General features: G+C 39.0%; 1 protein-coding gene across 1 annotated transcript in view; it reads left to right on the top strand.

The window, feature by feature from the left end:
* The window catches only part of DLG2 (discs large MAGUK scaffold protein 2), a 986,929-nt gene that overhangs the window by 14,339 nt on the left and 948,187 nt on the right, over positions 1 to 24,403 (top strand). The window contains exon 3 of the mRNA XM_052669729.1: positions 936 to 1,067. Within this exon, the coding sequence (XP_052525689.1) occupies positions 936 to 1,067 (132 nt within the window). The remainder of the gene's footprint in view (positions 1 to 935; positions 1,068 to 24,403) is intronic.

The raw sequence follows: 24,403 nt of genomic DNA on the forward strand, positions 1-24,403 counted from the left end.
TTTAGAAAAAAAAAACAACAAACAAAATTGATAAAAGCAATCTATTTTATGATAAGAAATTTATACTGAGGCAGTCATTTCATTTCTTTAACTGCTTGGGAATCTTACTGCACACTTGGTAGCAATAGAATTACAAAAGTATGTGCAAACATCTCAGTGTCACTTATGTATGTGGACATTTCTGCTTAGGATGAGTGAAGGAAAGGTGAAGACTAATTCTAAGTCTAATTTCCAGTACTTTATTGTATATATAAAATGATGATGTTTGGATTTCATACAATTTTGTGACACTCATGGCAAATGGCTATACAAAAACGGTAGCAGCAAGAAGAGAGCTCTGTTTTCCTGGGCTCCTACAGAAGGCAGGATTGCTACACTGGAGCCAACACATGAATGCAAGTCTGCTATCAAAGTCTCATTTTTAACCAAAGAGGTAGACAGCAATTATATGTATTGAGGGAACAAAAATAGCCCTCTTGGACACCTGCCTTTCAGATACGCATTTGCTATTCAGAGAACAAAGAAACTGAATGCTTCAGATGCCAAGCGAAGATTTTCGTGTCTTCTCTGAATATGTTTTAAGGCCAGTTTTCCTGAACAAATATCCATAATGGTTATTGCCTATAATTATGTAGCTTCTGCAACTTGCAATTTGGTTCAAAACCCATAACTTCCAGCTGGTTTTGGATAAATGAAAGTTAAACACTTGTAGACGTTATTCAAAAGATATGCAGTAATCTCCCTGTTTTAGTGTTGGGTTATTCTCTCCATTTTGCTTATGTTATAATGCTCATTGCACGCACCTCATGCAAAACTATTTGATGTTAATATTCCTTACATGTGTGAACAATGCCTTTAGAAATGATGTCACTATCTGGGTGTTTAGATACTTCCCTGAGTGAATAAAAACTGTCTTTGTACTTGTTCACTTTCAGACACTGACCGAGCTCTAGTACTGCTGGAAGAATATTGTAAAAAACTGAGGAAGCCAGAAGAGCAACAGCTGAAAAAAGCCATCAGGAAGGTGATGGGCATCTTTAAGAGCAGCTTGTTTCAGGCACTTCTAGGTAGGTACTAATATTTAATGCTACATATGCGCTCTTGTAGGACAGACCTAGGTCAGACATAGTAACTTCCTTCTTAGCATACACTATTTAATTTGTCTTTATAAGGCAACGTTGAGATGAGATGATCCCCACCCAGAGAGATGCTCTGTGAGGAAGTTCACTGTCCTGATATTTCAAAAGTATCACCATATTAGTTGTAAAGGAATGTGCAACAAAAAATTGACACAAGATAGGGCGTTGAAAGGTTATTCCTAAACCTTGCCACTTCCCTTTGTTTAAAGGAAATTATTGAAAAGGGTATGGCAGAATTGTTCATGCTAACTTGAATGTGTAAATGCCTCTCCACACTGGTAAATGGATACAGTTCCATAGATTTTACTGGTGCAAAATGTCATCTAAAATCTTTCTGTCTTCTGCATTATGTTTTTACGAGAAGTGTCAGCTAGAGAAGCTCAGAAATTAGTGAAGAAAATTGCTCAAGGACACAGTGAAGCTTTGACTGAATGTTCCGATCCATGACAATGTTCAAATAGACAAGTTTGGTGTATCACTCAGTTTTGTTCCATTTACTTGAGAGTCACAGAATCACAGAATGGCCAGGGTTGGAAGGGTCCTCAAAGATCATGAATCTCCAACCCCCTGCCCCATGCAAGGTCACTTTCCTCCACGTTTAATACCAGACCAGGCTGCCCAGGGCCCCATCCAACCTTGAACACCTCCAGGGACGGGGCATCCACAGCCTCTCTGGGCAGCTGTTCCAGCACCTCACCACTCTCATAGTGCAGAACTTAAGAGTCCCTCTTTCACCTTGTAGATGACAACTTATGTTCAAATGGAGCACATGGTGTGTTGGAGATTTATATAAAATAACTTCCTTGAGTTACAATATATAAAGTAATGCTTTCATGGTCATGAACTTGCCCGTGTGGCTGTAGCCCCTATTGTCCTATCTCCATGAGTGCATGTGCTGCCAGTCCTGGCATGTGGTGAAAATAGCTGTGTCATCCTTGCTCTGCCTCACTCTTCCCTGTTACTCACATTGCATTGTCTCCTCAGTTTTTCATTTCTTCACAAAAATGTGTAACAGATTTAGTGGAAAGGAGCATTTCTTAGCACAAATTACAGCTGTTGAACCACGTATATCTTCAAGTTTTGGTTGTTTGAATCCAGAGTACCACCTGTGCATGTTGCAGAGCTACAAAGTGCAGCAGTTAGGGAAAAAATTGGTTATACATCATGAAAGTAGAAGCATATCAATATCATGCTACATCTGTGAAGATGAAGGAGGTCTGGGAAGAATTACATAAAGGTCGAATATAAAGACCAAACAAAATATTTTTATTGCCATTGTAACTAATTGAGGAATACAGTAGTACGGAAGTGAGACATAATTTTAATTGTAGGCCCTTGGATGTCTTTTCCTTGTCCTCCAATGCTTGTTTGTATAAAAGAGATTTGAGAATTGCAAAACATGTTCAACGTTTCTCATAATTATATTTGGTTTGCTATTTGGTTGGTCTAGATTATGGAATAACATGAAAGAGTGACCTCTCAATATTTTAAGTGTGAAAGATGACTATTACACAATCAGTAACGATGTTGTTGCATAATCCTTCTTTAAAAAACCACACAACATTTCCATTACGTCTATTTTAGCTTCCTGTCAGTTTCTTCCATTCATCTCTGAATCTGACAATATAAAGATATACTGAAAGCAAATCTCTTGATCTCATTTTAATTTCTCTGTGACTAAAGTACAGTTGCTTTTATATTTACAGAATGTCTTGACAGCGTCCATTTTTGAGTTTCTAATCATAATTAGATATAATTTTCAGAATTTGATTTTTCAACACTTTCCAAAATTTGATCTCGTCTATATAATGGTCAAATATCTGATTTTACTGGGAATTCATTTCGATTATTTAGGCTGTAATAGTTACCAAAAAAACCCACATTATTATTTTACAGAAATGTCATCTTGGATGCATAAGATTAACTTGAATGCCCAATCCTACCAGCCATGAAGTCAGTATTATTTCAAGTTCTAAATTCAATTCTTGTAGCTCTTGCGGCTTCAGTAGAATTTCATTCCTTTACAAACAAATTCAGCTATTGTAACCATCCCTGCCCTTTACACCTGTGTTCAAATCTGGTTTGTGTCCGAAATTCTTTAAACATCTGTAGGATATCTTTGACTATTACAGGAACCAATAAAGAGGAATAAATAGAGCTAAAGGTACTTTTCAATTCTGAGCACCTATGTTGGTGTGTTGTCTGCTTCCTTTTGTTCTGAGGTTTATGCCCGTGTGATTTGATTCTACCAGCCATGTTTGAGCTTGGGCTCTTGTTGTGCATCTGATTTTTTTTTTTTTTTTTTGAGTAACACGAGAAAAGTAAGGACTCAATATTTTTTCTGAACACATTCGACACATGGATGAAGTGACAGCAAAGATGGAAGTAAAATGTCTGTAAGTGTTTTACAAAAGGATTATTGATGGACTGTCCTTTTGCATTTTAATTTGGGTTCAAAGCATCTCCTTCTCCCTCAAGGCTGTTCTTGTTGCTGGACTTCTTGTTAGCATCGCTGTGTGGAGTTACAGCTGAATTTGTTGCCAAGAGGCACATTTTCAAAGCAACATGTGCAGCTGCAGTCTCTGGAGCCCTGTTATACTCAAGTGGCCCCAACACAATTCTTTGAAAATCCGGTCAATCCAAATTGTTTTTACCAAAAAGATTGTACTAATCCTTCTATGCATGGCAAGAAGAGGAGTTAAAGTACTGTGGCTACTCTGAGCTCATAAGGATTTTGGCTTTTTAGCTACAAAACGTCAAATTCACGGGATCCTCTCAAGTTGTAGCATGTTTTGCTGTGATGGGAACATTTATTTTTTCAGAAGTAACCCTCTAAGGAAAAGGAAATGAAACCTGCAGAAATCCGAATGTTTCATTTGTTAGGATTGTCTCTTAATGGGGCATCTTGAAGCCCCAAGAGATAAGAGAGAGGAAAACCGGGGAAGAGAGTAATAATGAACATCTGGACGTGTCAAAAGTACAAAAGTTTTTTTTTTCAGTTCTGTTCTTTATGAAGAAAACCTGGTTTAGTGTAATGCATTTCTAAAATCCTCTGCTATATGTATGCCTAGTCTTCATTTCATTAAGAAAAGTGCATCATTTGATAGCTTAGAGGGCTGCTCTGTGAAATGGGAATGGATGAAAGAGGGTTATGTCAGAGTTGGGTTTTTGGGGGCTTGGTTTGTTTTGTTGTGTTTTGTTTTGTGGTTTTTTTTTTTTTTTTTTCCTGGATGCATCCCTATAAAACATCATTTTGTTTCTAGCAGGAATTAAAGTGCCACAAATAGCTGTAATCATCTTAGGCAGTATTAGGTACAATCTAATCTCGATAGGTTTTTCTAAAATTCGGATAAACCCAATCTGTAGAGGATGACGTATTTCCTGAGGACTTTTAAACCAAGTCTTAGTGTTAGTTTTTTTTTCTCATGCTTGCATAACTTCGCCAGAATTTTAAATTGGCAAATTTTCAAATGCAATCTACATCATCCTTTTTTTTTTTTTTTAGTAGTATTTTTACATTTCTGCAAATTAATATGAATGTTATAAAACCGCCTGTGTTAGAAGTTGCTGTAGTAAACACTACTGAAAGGATTACATAATTCACTGATCATCTGTGACACAGCCTGTATTTAGGGACTTAGGATATAATTTCATAGTTTTAGTAAGCAGGTTTTTTTAGACTCTTTATCCATGCAGCTCACCTTTAAATAAGCCTTGTTATAATGATCTGTATTAAAAAAGACGTTTTTTGTATATATTTAGTGGCAGTATAACTTAGAAGTCATTGGCATCCAGACTTCCATGAATCTGCATCTTGTGATCCTCTGCATTACAAACAAGATATATATAGGGGGACATAAAATATAGATATATTACTTTTAAAAGATCCTAAGCAAGTGCCAGTTTGTTTTAATTATTTCAGGATGTTTTAAACTAGTAAGATACGTATCAATTAAAAATTACAATAGCCATTGATGAAGACAAACATTAGGACAGAGAAGATGACAGAGCGTGGTTTCCAATGCCTTTGCTTTACTTAGATTGACTTCAGTATTGAAGAAGCTGTGTGTTGGCTGGAACTCACTTAGGACATTTACTGAAGCTGTCTTCTCTGTAGGTTACCCATTAAGTGCCCTCTCTAGGGAAACATTAAGACAACCCATTCTGTTGACTGGGATAACTCTTTTCATGCTTAATATAAAAACTCTACCAGTCTTTCTCAATCTGCAGAAAGAACCATTTCTCAGCTGTGTTGGTTTTTAGGGACATACAAGGTGTTACATGAACTGTTATACCGGGAGAGTATCTGGTCCTACCTGCCAAGCTTGCTCTCAGTAGATATTTTTACCCTGCTTATGTGTTCAGCATGTTTAGATACTTACACTGCTCTTGAATGTAAGGTCACTGATCCCATATGTCATTGTTCTTGAGACTTAATCCCAGCAAGCTGGTTTGGGTCATGTCAAGCCATATCACCTCATGTAATGACTCTGAATTCATAAGGAGTTAATCCAGCCCAGCCAAACCTGCATCTGGCTCAGGGACATCAGGCAATTCTCTTTCCAAGGGCCTGAATCCAGCATTCACTAAGGCAGTAGAAAAACTCCCACTGACTTTGCCTGCCTTGGATCACGCTTCGGAGCGTTTCCTCCAGAGATTTATATTCAGACCTTTCCTGATTGAGAAATAAAGATTCTTCTGTAGCTGTATCTAAAAATAATGTAACTCTCTCAGACTATTACAAACATTGAGGAACACAAAATCGTGCACAAACCCTTCACTCTGTCACATTTGAGAAGCACTCAAATGACATCTTTGACAATGGGGAAGCCTGTTATTACTCCTCACAGAGTCCTACTTTTCCCAAACTGGCATCTTTCTTTGTTGCAGCATGAATTAGAACAGAACAGAAATTTAAATTCAAGAGCAGCTTTTGTTTTGCCTGAAGACAGCTGCAGCTGCTTTTATTCTTGAAATCCAGTTCTCTTAGTAAGCAAATTTCTTCTCTCTCTCTCTCTGAAGAGCTAAAGGTAGCAGCACTAGATCTTCAGGTTGATTTGAAGCCTTATGATCTCTTTCTTATGAGCTGGGGATGACCTCAGCCAACTGATGGGACCAACTGTTGTGGTTCTCCAGCAAAAAATCTGGTAACACGTGTGAATTATTTATTCCAAAAAATGGCAGATCTAATGTACCCAGTTTCCTATGTGTTCTGTCCCAATGCTATTTCTCATCCCACAGCAGTGAAATTTTCTCTATGGAAGTATCTTCATTTCTTTCCTGGTTCTCCCCACCCTTGCTGAGTCTTCTGTGGAGTTGAGGCTTCACTTCCACCAAATGGCAGTGGCATTGAGAAGAGAGTTTGAAGTCAGTACGTGAGAACTGGCAGACAGACATCACGTTGCTTCGGGGAAATCAGACTAAAGATATCCAGAGATCAGAGTTTTACTTGATGTCTGAAATGTTGTTCATAGAGTCATTAAGGTTGGAAAGACCAATAAGATTGTCTAGTCTGGCCATTAGCCCATGCCTGTGACAGTTCTAGACCATGTCACTCAGTGCGACATCTACCCTTTGCCTGAACAGGGTTGGTGACTCCATCACCACCCTGGCCAGCCTGTGCCCACAACTTTCCACTCTTTCTGAGAAGAAATTTTCCCTAAAATCGAACCTGAGGCTTTACAAGTTGTGAAGAAGGAGCTGATACTCCAGGAGGAGGCTGCATGGTTTCTCCTTGGCTTCCTTTGCCACAAAGGTTGGGCCTGTTGATTTTTCAAGGTCCCTTCTGACCTGAGTTGTTCTATGATTCTATAAATATTTACATATTTACAGAATGTTTTAATTTTTTTATTTTTTTGTTTTTCCCTGTGGGACTTGCAGGGTGTTACTGATAGAGATGGGGAGAAATCAGAGCCAAGGCACAGTGCTTGCTGTTCTTGCTAGCCAACATAGAGATAGAAATAGCCCAGAGAGAATCTTCTCCAACAACAAGTCCTTAATACTGAAGTAATTTTGTGTAAATATGCATTTGGGAAGATGTGGGAATTCTGTATGGATACCTCAAATCAATTTTTTGCTTGATGGACTCTAAGTATTAAAAGATTGTGAATTACTGTGCAAGACCTGAACTCAAAGGTGAAGTTCTGATACCTCTTGTGGGAATCTTGACTGGAATCTCATCCCTGCTGCTGACTTTTTCTTTAAAGAACTGAACAAAAACTTTGGATTTAAATGCTGATGTACTCCAAAAAATTCAGCATCCCTGCCCAAGTCTGTATTTTGACTCTCAGCCTATCTGTGTCCAGAAAGAAACTGATTACAGCATTGATACAACCTAGGTAATACATAATCACTTGTAATCCTAATGCAACCCTCTGCTCATGTTTTGCTGCCTTTTAACCAAAGAATGATAGCATTTACGTCTCAGCCAAGGAATTCAGGAGCTTTGTGGATTTTTATCATTTGAAATGCAAAACCATTTGTAAGATGAGTCTTTAATATGAGCAATGTGGTAATTACTGAGCTTGTTAGTTTTCAATATCCGGCAAGAAATAAAAGCTGTTTTTGTTCCTGTAGTGCTTTTTAAAATTTTTTTCTATTTTTAAACGTGTCCTGGCTATATGGATTGCATGTGTACTTAGAATTAATAAAATGCAGCTGCAGCAGCTGTTGCTGCATGGCTGCTGTCCCAGTGTGGAGCTTGTCTTTTTCTTTGCATTAAGTAGGAATTGCCATTTACTATTGGTTTGTGGCGCAAACGAGAGACAAATTATTAAGAGATGCATTTAGATAATCTGGTTTTATTATGAATAATTTATTCTTTCTTTCAAGCTGTAGGAATATGAAGGGATAATGAGAGAGACGATTTTTTCTTGCGTTAAATAAAGAGTGGATTTTTATCTTACTAATGTAGTTCGTTCATCTACTAATAAAATGGAAGGCAATAATCTGGAGCAGGCTGTTCCATCTGTAATCCTGGTGTTTACCTTTGTCAGTAGAGCTCCTCTCTAATGTTTTGGTCTCCGGAGTAATTTAAGGCTAGACTATGGTGTCTTTTGTATTAGTTTTTATTATATACAACTTTTTAAGAAGCTGCAAGGTAATTTTAGAATCATAGAGACATTTTAGCCTTGAAGAGTGGTGTACCTCACTTAGTCGTTAAAGTTGTTTTAAGCGAGCCAAGTTTGTTGCCCAGTGCCAGTGCTGCGACTTACGGAATTCCAAGACGCTGGTTTTCCTAACCTTGTCTGTGAGGAGCTTCCAGTGTCATGGAAGTCAATGAAAAGCTCTCATTTAAGTGAATTAAGGTATTTAAGTGCAGTTGAGATGAGGAACTGAGTAGTAAGATGCATTCATTTAGTATAAGTTTGCATACATATATTCTTATATATACATACATAAAGGTACATATAAGATATATGTATACACATATATAGAGACACGTACTACACACATATGCAGTAACTGATACCTGTGGATATCGTATCTCTCTGAAACTTCTACTCCAGTTTGCTCAGGTATGATTCCATACTTTGGGGATTTGGGGAATATTAAAATGTGTTTTGTCAAGAAGTACTGTGAAGTGTGTTCTTCATTCCCATTGGTGGGAGGTGGATGGTTGGATTAGATGATCTCAGAGGTCTTTTCCAACCTTAATGATTCTATGAAAGATAGCATCTGTTATCCTGGTTCAGTCTCTCTATATACAGTGTGATACTTATTTCTTTTTTCCACTTTTATTTTTTTCCTTCAAAAGTTCAGCTTTGTTTAGTGCGCAGACAAGGTAGTGCTCAGCTTTTGAGCCAGCATTTAATTCATTGCTTTCACATCATTATTTGCTGTCCTGTATAGATGATGGTACTGAAACCCTGAGAAAAAGAAAGAAAACATTTACTTATCTTAGAAGCATGAGTGGAGATGTTCAGTATGTTTATACAATGCTTCATACATTTGGCCCCAGCTCCACCTGAAAGGAGTATCATTATTCCAGCCATACTGTTCTGGTGTCTCAGTTTGGGCACTTTAAAAGGGCGGTTGTTATGGAAAAAAAATAGAATGTGTGACTTCCCTATCATCACCGAGACACTGCAACAGTCAGAGGTAGAATCTAATTCTCCGGGGTAGCATTTAATGCTCTTAAGCAAAAGAACCTTCAAGAAATCTTCTTATCCTTCTCAGCCTTTCAGCCCCTGTGACAAATGGTGCTAAGGATGATCAGACAGAATTCCCAAGGCGGGGCTATCTGGTATATTGAATGGGTATATTGAATTTATATCGTGGTCTGAGAACAAACGGAAAAACAGGATGAGATCAGATGCTTAAATTTTGTTTGTAACACTTTCTTACTTTGGAGAGTTACCTCCACAACCATATCAGTGTTTGAAGCTACTTCACGTTCTAATTTCCTAGACTTTAAGATTGTAAATACTTCACAGATTCCATCGTGGGTTTATCAAGAACACAAACCTGCTTTATGGAGTTATTTTTACTCTCTGCTGTTGAACTGTTAAAACTGCAACTTCATACTCGCTCTTCTTTAACCTTTATCTAAAACACAAGACTGCTCTGTTTTTATTTTTATTCTCCTCATTGATTCATACCCAACCGGCCTTCAAAGGATTTATTTTCTAATGAGTTTTGGTATGGTAGACTGTGATTCTCATGTCTGCTTTGGCTTTTTTTTTCCTTGTAAGCAAATTGTGTTTTAAATTTTGTGAACACAATTTTGAAAGAAATGAATACACTTGGAAAAAAGCAAATTTTCTCACTTTAGAAAATAGTCAAAACCTTATGTAAAGTTTAGAGTGACATCTTGTGGTAACACTGATTTCAAATGTACGTATCTGTTGGTATTATTTTGTCCACGGAAAGTTTTTTCCTTTCAAAATGTTACAGATTACTTAACAGACAGCTGTAATAACTTTCGAGTATCACCAGGCCTCCTGTGAGATCAGAGAAAACATAGTTGAAAGATATAAGGGATCTTACATGTATGCTTTTCAATAATGTTTATCCCATGAATAATCCTATGAGTTCCCAGTGACATGAACTACAATTGAAGACTTTTTATACTGCTCTTCTGACTTTTTGGAATTGCTCAAAAAAGTTTCAACTAAAACACACAGAGGAGAGTAATATCTTTTAGCAACATCTCTTTGTGTTAGTTCAGTAGCTATCCAAGTAGCAACGTCCTCCTAATACTGATCTTTCTAATTCCAAGGCAATAGGAAATGTGTACAAGAACAGATACCGATAAACATAAGCAAGCCTTTACTGCTGAATTAGAAAATTTGCTTAGTTTTAGGCAAACATAAATATTCCAGGAAATTAGCATGGAGAATTTGCTAATGGAGAAACAAAATAATCCATTTTAAGATCTGTTCTGCAGACCGATGTATCAGGTGCTGTAAATCACATAATTACAGTATTGTAGGGGTTGGAAGGTATCTCTGGGAATCACTGAGCTCAACCTCATGTTAAAGCAAGTTTCCTACAGCAGGTTACACCAGAAAGTGTCCAGGAGGGTTTTGAATATCTCCAGAGAAGGCCGCTCTCTGGGCAGCCTGTTCCAGTGCTCTCTCACCATCACAGTAAAGGGCCCTCATGTTTGTATAGAACTTCCTGTGTTCCATTTTGTGCCCATTACCCCTTGTTCTATCGCTGGGCACCACCAAAATGGCCTGGTCCCATCCTCTTGACATCCAACCTTTAGATATTTGTAAGTGTCTATAAGATCCCCTTCAGTCTTCTCCAGGCTGAACAGTCCCTGGTCTCTAAGCTTTTTGGGCACCTCAATATAGAAAGAGCATTGAGGTGCTGGAGCAGGTCCAAAGAGGGGCCAGAAGGCTTGTGAAGGGCTTGGAGAATGGGCCATATGAGGAGAGAATGAAGGAACTGGGGTTGTTTAGCCTGGGGAATAGGAGGCTGAGGGGAGACCTTATTGCTCTCTTTCAATATCTGAAAGGTGCTTACAGTGAGAGCAGGGTTGGTCTCTTCTCACTGGTGACAGGACAAGGGGAAATGGCCTCAAGTTGCGCCATGGTAAGTTTAGGTTGTATATCAGGAAAAACGTCTTTACAGATAGGGTTGTTAAGCACTGGAATAGGCTCCCCAGGATGGTGGTAGAATCACCATCCCTGGATGTGTTTAAAACTGTTTGGTAGTGGTGGCCAGGGACATGATTTATCAGGGGGTTGTTAGAGTTAGGATAGTATGGTTAGGTTGTAATTGGACTTGATGATCTTTAAGATCTATTCCAATCTGACCAATTCTATGATTCTATGATCATCTTTGTGGCCCTCAGCTGGACTCTTTCCAGCAGAGTCCTGTCATTCTTGAACAGAGGAGCCCAGATCTAGACATAATACTCCAGATGTGGCCTCACCAGAACAGAGGCTAAGGATCACATCCCTCAACTTGTTGGCCAGACTCTTTCACACATTCCAGGCTACCATTGTCCTTCTTGGCCACAAGGACACACTGCTGGCTCATGGACAATCTGTTGTACACCAGAACACCCAGATCCTTCTCTGAAAAGCTCTTCTCCAGCAGCTTAGCCCCTAACCTGATACTGATGCATGTGGTTATTACTCCCCAGGTTTAGGATTCTGCACTTGCCCTTGTTGAACCTCATCACGCTCCTCCGTTCCCACCTCTCCAGTCTGTCCAGTTCTTGTTGAATGGCAGCACAGCCTTCTGGTGTGTCAGCTACTCCTCCCAGCTTTGTGTCATTAGCAAACTTGCTGTGGGTGGACTCTACCCCCTCATCCAGGTAATTGATGAAGATGTAGAACAAGAGTGGACATAGCACTGATCACTGGGGAACACCACTACTTACAGGACTCCAACTAGGCTCTGTGCTGCTGATCACAACCCTCTGAGCTCTGCCAGTCAGCCAGTTCTCAATACATCTCACTACCAACTCATCCATCCCTCACTCCCTAAGCTTCTTCTTGGCCATTCATTAATGTAAAGAGGAAAACCCTTTTACTCCATTGCACATATCTAATAATGTGGTCCCAGTTCTGCCATCATCTGCTGTGAGTATGGGAGGCTTGCTTCAGAAGAGGATTCTGCGTTTGTGTAGTTTAGTGTTTTTGGAAGCATTTTGATCACAGGAGACTGCCAGTGCTGGGCAAAGGATTCATATGATGTGCTGGCTAAATTAAAGATTTTTAGCTTTATGGTAAAGCAGACAAGGAACATTAGGCCTAGGAAGTTCAAACCTATGACCATCTGGTGACCTAATTTATTAATTTGATGGAAAAATAAAGGCACAGTGTTTTCAATTAGGATGAATGTTTGGTTTGCCAGCCAGAATTGTTTCTGATTAATAACTAAGCACAAGTTAAGCTGTTAATATAATCCTGATACTGAAATTGGAAGCACTGATATAGATTTGGTGTAAAACTAAGCAAATAATCTGGATAGCCTGTCAGAATAGACCAGCTGGTAAATTTCTAAAATATAATTTGCTAAGATCTTAGAGAAATTGTATGTGAAGTAGACAAAGTGCATAAAGGACGTGCTTATTAGAATGATTCTCTGGAGATATTGGGCAAAAATACCTATTGCATTTCATTATCTATTCAAAAAAAGAGCATTGAAAGAGTGAAGAAATTTGGAGGTAAACTTAGCTACTAAAGTTATGCTTATCTTGTTTGAATGCCATCTCTTTTTATCACAAAAACATGTGATTTGTATTGTTTCATGATAAAGGAAAGTTATGTCCTCTTTCTGATTTATGCTGCATAGACAGCAATGTTCCTACCATAGTTTCTGAGTGGCAGCTTGGTGAATTTTGCCCTGTTACTAATCTGAATCATCTCTAATAGGTTTTATCTGTCAAAATGAGAACTTCTGCTTCATGCTGCAACAGTTATATATTAAGTAGAGGATGACCAGTAAGACTGTAAAGAGTTTTTCCCAAAATGCAGGCCATGAGCTGTGATGAAGCTGTGTTTTTTCCCAAAGTGATGCCTCCCAGGCTGTGAACACCAACTGGAGTTCAAGAGGCATTTGAACATTGCTCTCAGATGTATGGTTTGGTTTTAGGGTGGTTTTGAGTCACGTGTATGGCTATCCACCTATCCACATTTGATATATAACCACCAAGAGAAATGGGACAGAAACCTTGAGCTAGATGGTGATCGTTGCTCCTGAGTACAGTACCCTATACTGTGTGAGATGTCTTGAGAAAAAGGTATCAACAGTTTGACAGTGTTTGGCTGAGAGGAAGGAAGAGCTTATTTATTGAATCCTCTGGACTTGAACCAGACATTTGTGGAATCACACAATCACAGACTGGTTTGGGTTAGAAGGGACCTTAAAGCCCATCCACTTACAACCCCCTGCTGTGGGCTGGTTGCTTCCCACCACATCAAGCTTCTCAGAGCCACATGCAGCCTGGTCTTGAGCACCTCTAAGATCTTGAGCACCTCCAAGGGGCACCCACAGCTCCTCTGGACAGCTGTGCCAGGGCCTCACCACCCTCCAAGTAAAGAATTTCTTCTTTATATCTTATCTAGAACTACTCTCTTTTAGCATAAAGTCATTACCCCATTCATATCCTCTTTCAGCAATACAAAGCCAAAATCTTATATTGCTGTGATCACTTAAGTCCCCTCACTCATTTTGTCAGAATAAAAGCAAGATTCTGCCAATTCTGGCCTGGATTTTGTTCTCAAATTGCTCTCTGCAGCTCAGAGGTGACAAGCTGGCTGCAAAATCCTCCTGTCTTATTAAAAGCCATAGCAAATTTAAATTTAAAGGAGAAGTGGCTGAAGGAGAACTAAGTCTTCCACAAAGTTTGGGGGCTGTTGCTTTAAGTAATCACTTTATACCTTTGTAAATCCCTCTTGGGTTTCTTTTGGATTAACTTTTCCTTACTTCTCTAAACCCCTTGTTTAATATTCATGTGTGTTGTTAAACAGCTGCTGCATCCCACTCAAAAACGGAAAGAGGGAATGCATTCCAACAGCAAATGGAGATTCTTAAGTATATCCCTTTCCTACTTCAAAGCAGCAGTATGGGAGTTAATATTTATCAAATGCAGTGAAATCCTTGGATAAGAGGTACTGTTGTTGTGCATAGCATTATTTGTTTATTTAAAGCTCTTTTTCCTGGCCATTTTGACCGGTTATTAAATGCAAGTGAGGGGAATCACAAAGAACTTCTTATAGCACTGTCTTGATTTCTCTTGTCATCTTTGAATAATCAGGGCAGGCTTTCCAAAAGTATAATAGCTGCAGGTGTAGGTGCTCTACTTAACCTGAGAAAAACACCCTTCACCTAATTAGTTGCATGCACTGCATTTTGCAATAGTTGACAGTATGAAAAAGTGGGATTACCACAATGCAATATGGAGAAACTGTTAGATTTTATTACATTTTATGTTCAGTATTAAATTATTATTAGAAAGTCTACATCTTTTGCTTGTCATGTAATCATAGCAAGATGTTAATGAATGGGAACTCCAGCTGCTTTTCTGTTTGGAATGTAATTAGATGAGGAATTAAAAGGTCCTTTTATACTGCTCATTTTTTCCCCATAACAAGGAATATATCAACCATTCTAAAATATAGAATACATTCTATTAGGTCAATGTGAGAGATGTAGAAGATCTCCAGAGGAGTGCCTCTCTATCTTGTAGAGTACAGCTTCGCAGCCCAAAGATACTTCTATCCCCATTTCATCAAAAAGAGGCTTTAGGTGTCTTTGTGGATCATGGTCCCTAACCTAGAATCTGGCTATATTTCAGTGCCTCCATTTTTACCACTAAGTAACTTCTAGTACATGTGTTTGGAAAAAATGAGACAACTAATGTCCATGCCTAAACAGCACAGCAGCCCCTAGGAAGTTCTATGTCTCTGTCAAGTCCTTTAGCATTGCTGGGACTTTCTGTTTACAGATTGCTAAACCCAGCTGGTCTGAACAAAGGCTTCAGTGACTGACTGAAGATCTCACAGGAGCTTTTGACTGAAAGAGAAGCGCAACTGAGGAATCCAAACCTTACATCATATCATGACATCACCCAGTACTAGGCTGTCAGGCTCAAGTGAAAATGGAAAGCTTTGTCTGAGTTCATTCTCTTGAAGAGATTCAGAGGCAGTTATGGTCTTATTCTTTTCAAGTTTTGCTATCTACACTGTGATGAGTGGGATAGGAGGTCTACCTAGAGCAGGAGTAGGAAAGAGAAAATGGAGGCTGGCAATTCGAAATTGGAAGATAAGAAATTAGGTGAAAAGGATAAGCTGTTATTAGTGTAGAAATCTTTAATAAATATGTAGTCCTGTATTTTTACACTGTCATAAATTGCTCTTTTTACAAACCTGGTGATTATTCTCGTACAGTTTGGACAAATGTACATTTGTCTATGAGTGGAGCTGCCACCTATGTGACTTTTTATTGTCAGTCTTGCTTTGGGTGATACTTATAATATGAAATGTGAGTGATTGTGATTGAATAAAACAGCTTCATGGACTCTGAGACAACAGAATAAATAGATAGCAACACAATAATTAATGGGAATACAAAATAAAAAACTGATACGCTACTAAAAGCCTACAGAACTTGCTACTATCCTAATCATCTTTGAGTGAGATGATTTTGTTTAATTACATATTCTCTGAGCTAGCCTATGAGCAAAGCTCAGATGACTCGTACCAGTTGTATATTATTCACAGACTGAAAGATTCAGTCAGAAAAAATTCACAGCTACTCTACTCCAAGCCTGTAGCGTTGCCTGTGGTTGTTGCGGCTAAAGAGCAGGACTTGGCACTTGGTCTTGTTGAACTTTATCCCATTGGCCTCAGCCAATGTCCAGCCTTCCCAGATGCCTCTGTAGGGTCTTCCTACCCCCAGGCAGATGAGCACTTCCTCCCAGCTTGGTGTCTCCTGCAAACTTACTGGGGGTGCACTCAATCCCCATGTCCAGCTCATCAACAAAGATATTGAACAAGACGGGCCCCAATTCTGACCCCTGGGAACACCACTTGTGATCAGTCACCAGCTGGATGTGACATTTACCACCACTCTCTGGGCCTAGCCATCCAGCCTTTTCTTTGTCCAGCAAAGAATCTACCTTTCAAATCCAGTTGTTCAATTGATCTTTTGCACAAATTTCAATACCGTTCACTTAAAGTGTCTGAATCAGTGACATACCAAGCATCAAGCCAAGAAAACCTGCCCTGTCTGTGGTGTGAAGCTTGTGTATCAGTAAAAAGGACAAATCCTCTCAAAAGGTTTGCCAGTGATCCTGGGGATTAAGTAAAGTGTCTTGGTGCTAACATAAGGATGCGAATTGATACTCCATCCAAATTAAACCGTATGCATCTTTAACTGATGACTTGTCTGGAGCTATAACAACTGTTAGAGTAACCTAAAAAGAGGAGTGAAAATATTGTTTAAGAATATCCAGTACTTTAATTGAATAAACTCACTGTCAGGGCTCTGAGGAGGGTAAGGAACAAGGGCTGTCTGTTTAGTTTTGCTGTGTGTTTTGGTTATTGTGTGAGACTTGGCTTGGCACTAACTGTCAAACACCAATTTCCCATTGGGGTGCATTTCTGTTATATCTTATGTCACTCATGACCTTTTCTTTAAAGATTGCTTCTTCCTTTTAGAATTTCACTTGAAGGAGAAAGTCAGTAGGACCAGTTAGTAAAAATAAAAAAAGATTGTGAATTAAGTATCTTCACTACATTTCACCTTTGCTCTTTGCAGCTAAAGCAGAAAGATGGAATTTGTGCCTCTTTAGGGGAACTCCTTTCACATATTACTCTCCAGCCCCAGGATGACACCAGACTGCTAAACTACCAGAGTGCTGTTGGTTTGCTCGCCTCCAAAATGTGAGCTTCCCTGGTGTAGCATTAGGAGAACTTGTGAAAATAGCCCCTGTAACAAGGCCATGCAGCTAGAAAGCTGCTGGATTTCTCTCTTTGTACGTTTCTTGCAGGTTGGCTTTACTCAAGAGAGGTCCAAGAAGTGAATTTCAGTGACCTTTTTTTGAAAGCCAGATTTGTGTTCATGCTTGTAGCTTTGTATACTGACTATCATGTGATGAGGAGGCATGGCACTGCAGAAATAAGGATGGAGTTGTGAGGCATGATGTAGTAATAATGCTGCGATGATGAGGCATGCTATGCCAGATGCATTTTGTATTTAAATGAGGAATTGGCATTAAATCAAGACAACCCTAAGGCAGTGGCAAACATCTGGGTACACAAAAGGCCCACTCCTGAACTTCTGATAAACAGTGTGGGTGGTAAAGGGGTTAGAGATGAAGGCACAGGGACAGTAGGACTCAAAGGAATAAGCCCATTTTCAAACTGGATTGTAAATTAAAGACTTATATTTAAATAACTTGCATTATGTGTTGTGTTGTGTGGTCACATCAAGTGTCTGAGAAAATTAGTGTTTGAAAGCATTCTCATCCAACAACAATTTTAAGGATGAAGAAATACAAGAACTGCCAAAGCTTCTGATTTGGAAATCATATTCTGCAAGCTTTGCACTTAAATAAATTTGACATGAAGGTTTCTGGAAGAACTTTTCTTTGAAACAGGACTTTTACGATCATAGAAGGCTCATACATGCTGTGCCCTGCCAGAGGATGGAAGATACGGACATTTCTGCATAGAAATATTTTATTCACAATTCTCTAATGCATTTTTTAAGATTGTCACTCACTCAAATTGTCAGCTTTCTCCAGCTTCTGTGCCAGTTCTCATCATTTCATTGAAAAATAATAGTACAAAATTAGTCATGATGAAAAGGAAAATGTTATATCTATGCCAGAACCTCTTTCTTTTGCTGCAGAAGAGCCTTGGAAAATATTGCAATTTTTCTTCATTGCTTTCCCTGAAAATCTCTTGACATGAGAGACACAGCAGTCATCTATCTCAGACCCATTGCTCATTATGTGATGATACAGTACCTCTACTGTCAAACTAGTACTGTGTCACAAGCAATTACATTTTTTCCCAAACCAGATACAATTTGAGAAATTTTGGGCAAAAAGCAAGATCTCAGGGAGGCTTTCACTAATCAATAGGTTTAGAATAATTCTTGGCTAAAGCACAGTATTTTGCTTTGAAGTACAATTTTCTTAGTGCACTAAAAATTCAAGAGATGTGTAGATTGGTACCAATTATGGGTTATATACTTAATGGCTCTTAGCATTGCCATGAGTCCAAAACCCTGGACTCATGGTCTGTGGACCATGGACTGAGCTGGTGATTGCACAATTGAGGATGATGAAGGATATCTGGTCATTTTGAAATAAATAATGGTCTTGTAAGATAGAGTCCCATAAAATGGTGCCAATCTCATGTAGAATCATAGAATGTTTTGAGATGGAAGAGACCATTAAAGGTCTAATCCAATTCCTCTGCAATGAACAAGGACATCTACTTCTCACTCCATCTACCCCTCACTCCATCAGGTACTCAGAGCCCTGCCCAGCCTGACCTTGACTGCCGCCAGGAATCGGGTATCCATCACATCTCTGGGCAACCTGTTCCAGTGCCTCATCACCCTTCTTGTAAAAAACTTCTTTTTTATATCCAATCTAAATCTCTCCTCTTTTAGTTGGAAACATTTGCCCTTGTCCTATTACAACACACCCTGCTAAAGAGTCTAACTCTCTCTTTCTTATAGCTGCCCTATAGATACATAAAGGCAGCTCTCAGGTCTCCCTGGCTGCAGCCTTTTCATCTCCAGGCTCAACAACCCCAGCTCTCTCAGCTATCAAAGTCCTTAGTGAAGTCCAGAGAGGTGACATCAGTGTCTCTTCCCTTATCCACTGAAGCAGTTATGACATCAAAAAAAGAAACAGGGTTGGTCAGACAGGATCTGCCCTTGGTGAAGCCATGCTGGTTATCACATATTGCCATATATGTAATCACAGGTACAAGCAATATACACAAGTGCTAGGACTGAACAGATGGCTCACAAATTGTAGAATCATAGAATCATAGAATTGCTCAGGTTGGAAAAGAACTTCAAGATCATCAAGTCCAACCACAATCTAACCGTACTACCCTAATTAACAACCCTCTGCTAAACTGTGTCCCTGAGCACCACATCCAAATGGTTTTTAAACAGATCCAGGGATGGTGACTCAACCACCTCCCTGGGGAGCCTATTCCAGTGCTTCACAACACTTTCAGATAAGAACTTTTTCCTGATATCCAACCTAAATCTTCCTTTATCTAACTTAAGCCTCCCCTAAGTAGAAGAAGAAGAAGAGATAAAATTAATCTTTTAAAAGTAATGGGGTGTGGTGAGCAGAATGTTCATAGTCTAACCATAATCTAACCATGAACTTTGATGTGAATATTGGACATATTCACCAATGTTAAACATGTTCACCATGAGCATTCTCTCTGGATTTCTCTGGTTTCCTTTGCTGATCCTAGGCACACCTCTCCTTTACTCTTTTCAGATGAGAGGAGATGATAGTGAATGGCATATCTTATGAAATAAAACCTGATCTTAACTAAAACTTCTTTTATACCTCCCTTGGGATACTGTAAAAATCCTAATTTTGTCTAAAAATCACATTTTTTTCTGATTGCTTTATCTCCAATTCATTGATCCAAGAACACAAATATTTTCAATAGAGATTTTCAACATGCCATGCAGAAGTTTACCATTTAAATATGCAGCATTTTGCAGATAATGTTAGTGTTCTATAGCATTTTGTTGATCTTTCCCTTGCTCATTTGCTGTGTAGGGAACAAACATGAAAACTGGCTCTTTCACAGCACCTGCACCCTTAGAAAACTTGAACTATTTTAAGGAATTAACAACATCCCACCCCAGACGGCAGTAAAAGTCCACTTTGTCACAGCAATATCACAGTGATGAATGTTCAAGGGCAAAGCTTTGATTAATGACAGCTGCAGTTTGGATTTCACTGATGGTGATTTTATACCTCCTTCCAGACAGCTGCACACTTATAGCAAGTATCTAACTAGACATATTTATTATGCTAGTTTAGTTAAATGCTCGTATAAATTAAGCATATGCATACGTGCATAATTTGCATAGGCAGCACATATTGTGTTGTATGAATTAGGCTTCTAAGAGAATGTCCATAATGCAGCTGAGATATTCCCATATTCCCCAGTATTGTTAAATTAAGGAGGTCTGTGCTTAGGCTTCATAGAAGGGAAATCCCAACCTGAAAAGGGTCTTGGTGATGAAAGAAAGGGACAGTTTTCTTCTATTCAGGAACACAATGTATCATTAATGCAGATTAGCTGCCCAGTGTTCTCATGTGCCCTTTCAAAATGCGGAACACAGATTTTGGAAAAACAGGAAGCCCATGGGTAGAACATTCTCATACAACTGCTGTGTCCCAGTTCCTCACCTCTTCTTTCTTAGATCAATGACCAATGGGGATTATCTTTAGACGACTACTACTGTCATTTTAGTATATGTTAAAATTAATGTACGTTTTGCATTCACTACATTACGTGGCTAAGACACTGCTAAATTGCATTAGAATAGAGCTTAAATCTTCTTTGCCTAATTTTCATAAGTTACTTTTGTTGTACTTGACATTTTGGGTCAGTGTGGAAAATCGTAAGGCAAGTATGCAGTCTCTAAGTCAGCATTTTGTTATTAAATATTCCCATTAAAAAAATCAAATTCTGCATATGAGAAATGATCAGTATGATCTGTAGCACAAATCCTGGCTATTTTGTTGCGCAATGATTACGATAACTTTAAGTTGGGCAGCAAAGTGTTCTATCCATCTTTCTCCACTTCATGCTCAGTCATCTCCAAAAGACAGGTTTAATAATTAATAATTTCCATTATTCTCCTTTGCCCATCTCTTTAACTCTTGGCATTTTGATGGGACAAAGGGAAATGATTTCCAACTAAAAGAGAGGAGATATAGATTGGATGTAAGGAAGAATTTTTTTACAGTAAAGGCGGTGAGGCACTGGCACAGGTTGCCTGGACATGTGATGGATGCCCCATCCCTGGAGATGCTCAAGGTCAGGCTGGATGGGGCTCTGAGCACCTGATGGAGCTGTGGGTGTCCTTGTTCATTGCAGGGGAGCTGGACTAGATGGCCTTTAATGGTCCCTTCCAATTCAAACAATCATATGATTCTACAATTCTATTTTTAAAACTACCCATGCAGAAAACATCCTCTGTTTTATACATATGACAGAATGCAATGTGTTATGGTTGGTTATATAGCTCAGGGCAGATACCACACAGGCTCCATGTCTTTGCTGTGCTCTTTCTCTTGACCAATCAGGGTTTCCAGCCCTGCTCTGCACAGCCACAATTGTCTCCTCTTTGCTCCAGGAGGTAATCTTGATGCTACCTGCAGCACAAATACTGACTTCTCACATAGGTTATTACTGGCAGGTAAGGAAGAAAGAGAAAGCACTGAGGCATGTGGCTCAAAACCTCGTTTCTTGCTTAGGGGCTGGAGTTGTGGGGTAGAAAAATCCTACCAGGCCTTTCTAGAGTCACACAACTGCAGCCAAAGAGTTTTGTGAGCCAGGCAAAGTCCCATGCTCCACCATCCTCAACCAATTCAGATATATCAGTGTCATTTCTCCCTTTTTCCTTTTTATAATATTAAGTGCATTCTCTTCATGAGCTGAGAACTCAAAATTTGTGGTAGTGCCTAAAATGAAAGCTTGTGGAGGAATATTTTCTTCCCTATTTTTTTATTTTTATTTTTATTTTTGCTTTTATCCTCTGTGTACATTATACTGTGCTCTTCAGAACAAGCAGCTATTGCAGCTGATGCACTTTTGGGGGTTACTCTTGAAGGGAAAATTTATAGCACAGGAATTTATTTTGACTTTCTCGATGAGATATGGGAACAGTGGGTAAGGCTTGTCACCAGGTGGCACCATTAAGCTAAGTTATATTCCAGCTAGTGCATGCAATGAGATCTGTATTCAAAAGGACTTTGAAAGAAAGATTGCTCTCTTCACCTTGCTTCAGATCCTAATTCAATACACGAGACAGGTAGAGCAAATTCTTCTGTCCAATGGCACATTTCGAATTATTCCAGTGTTATAATCTGATGTATTTTCCACACTTTGTGTGTGGTGAATAAACAGCACTGTTATATTACTCCACAAAACACCTTCCTGCTGACGTATTTTGCAACCTGCTTCCCCATATGATGCATAAAAATGCAACGTTTTCCCCTTTAATTTTAGTTATCCTCAACAGAGCTGGGAGATTCACACATGGAATCGTGTGTCCAAGTGTTTTCATTTTTCGGGTATATCCTATGAATGCAAGCAATAAGAAATCAGTTTTTTTGCTTAGTAGTGAGTGACACCATACACTGAGCAATAAGCTGAGCACATTGGAGCACAGGTGCTGCTTCCCATTTCTACTTGCTATTCAGCAGCAGTGGTGGTGGCCCCTCTGTGTCAGAAATGCGGCAGCCTGATTTTTGGCATGCGTGGGATGGTACAGCTGTCCTCTGAAGCAGAGAACAAAAGTCTTCCAGTGAAGACTTAGCACTTAGACAGCTTGAGTCAAAAAGTGGAGAGGATCAGACTCCTCTCTAAATAGTATTGGTGTATTGTATCAAACTGTAGTGTAGCAGTGTCATATTTTCCAACAAATCTTGGTGTGTGTTGTGTTGAAAAGGACTTCAAAGATCATCTTGCTCCAACCCTCTTGCTATGGACAATGCTGCCACTAGATCAGTCACTAGATTGGGCTGCCCAGGGCCCCATCCAACCTGGTTTTGAGCACCTCCAGGGATAGGGCACCCACAGCCTCCCTGGGCAACTTGTTCCAGTACCTCACCACCCTCTGAGTGAAGGATCTCCCCCTATCATGTAGTCTAGATCTCCCCTCTTTTAGTTTAAAACTGTTCCCCCTTATCCTATCAATATCTATCTGTGTAAAAAGTTGATTTTCCTCCTGTTGATAAGTTCTACAACAAACAATGCTATTAACCCAATGAGAGGATTCTAGGGTGACTCTTGGGAAACAGCAAATTCTAGTTCTTCTTTTGAGCAGATATTAAAGAAATACAAACCAGCATCTAGTTCCTTCTCAATGTGCTGGAATATTCAGTCAGCAGTGATGCTATTAGCCACCTTTGGGATTCTTGTAAGCATGGTTGTAGCCTTTAGTTCCTACTTAGATAATGAAAGGGAGAAAGAAAACAGATTTATACTTAAAAAAGTCTTCATTAACCTTTTTTTTAAATTTAATATAAAAACTATTTAATGAGTACTGCTCATGTACATTGTGAATCGTAAGGTCAAATTAGTCCAGTAGGCTAATTATGTTCAAATGTGTTCTCTGATTTCTTGGCAATTTCTGGAGTCTTGCTAGATAAGATTGTATTCTACTAAGTTGCAAATGCTGTAATTTAAGCCATAAATTTTGCATGTATTTTCTTGTCTTTGCTTGCTTCTCTGGTCAGCTGTGAAAGTCAATGATTTTGCAGTCTTTGTGTCAGCCTCAAGTTGTGTGTATCTGAGTCCTTGGAGATACTCAAAATGTGGCTGAGAATGGCCCTCTCTTTAACCCCACTTGAACTGGTTGGAGTAGAGGGTCCTTTGAGGTCCTCTCCAATTTCAATTACTCGATGATTATGTCATTCTCTATCAGAAAAAAAAAAAAAAAAAGGTCTTGGCAGACAGAAGTTATGAATTTCTCGAGATAAGCCTGTGAAACTCCCAGTGTGGAAACTGCAGAATTGCTCCCAGGTAGTCTCCTTGCTCATAAAGATAAGGGCAGTATTCAGAGTATTTGGAAAGAACAATTGGTTCTATAGAGATTTGTGTGACCATGCAGTTTTTTACTGACATCTGCTCATTAAAACACAACTGATAATGTAAATGCATATTTATCTTCATTTCTTAATGAAGTAGAAAATGTGCATTCTTATATAGCAAATACAAAATGGAAAGGTTATGTGATGCAGTATCTTAAGGAAAGAAGTGCCATTGAGTATTTTGCAAAAATATTGCCAGCTATAAAAAATCCCGTATGCACATATATATCTTTCTTATTTACAGTGTGGTGGCTCAATGGGCATTTTGAACAGCAGCAATAATGGTTTTATTATAGTGAAGTTGTGAGGGTGAAGCTGAGGCAGGTTTTGTAAGTGAGAACAAGATCAGGCAAGTCTTTTATGGGAGTTAGGGAGTGCATTGCCTAAAACAATCCCTCTTGTATTGATTTATGTAAAAAAGGCAGTCACAGACTGCAACATCATCAAATGCATCTTTGGTCCAAATAATGCTATA

This window comes from Tympanuchus pallidicinctus, unplaced genomic scaffold (assembly GCF_026119805.1).
Source record: "Tympanuchus pallidicinctus isolate F22 unplaced genomic scaffold, pur_lepc_1.0 scaffold11, whole genome shotgun sequence".
NCBI lineage: Eukaryota > Metazoa > Chordata > Aves > Galliformes > Phasianidae > Tympanuchus > Tympanuchus pallidicinctus.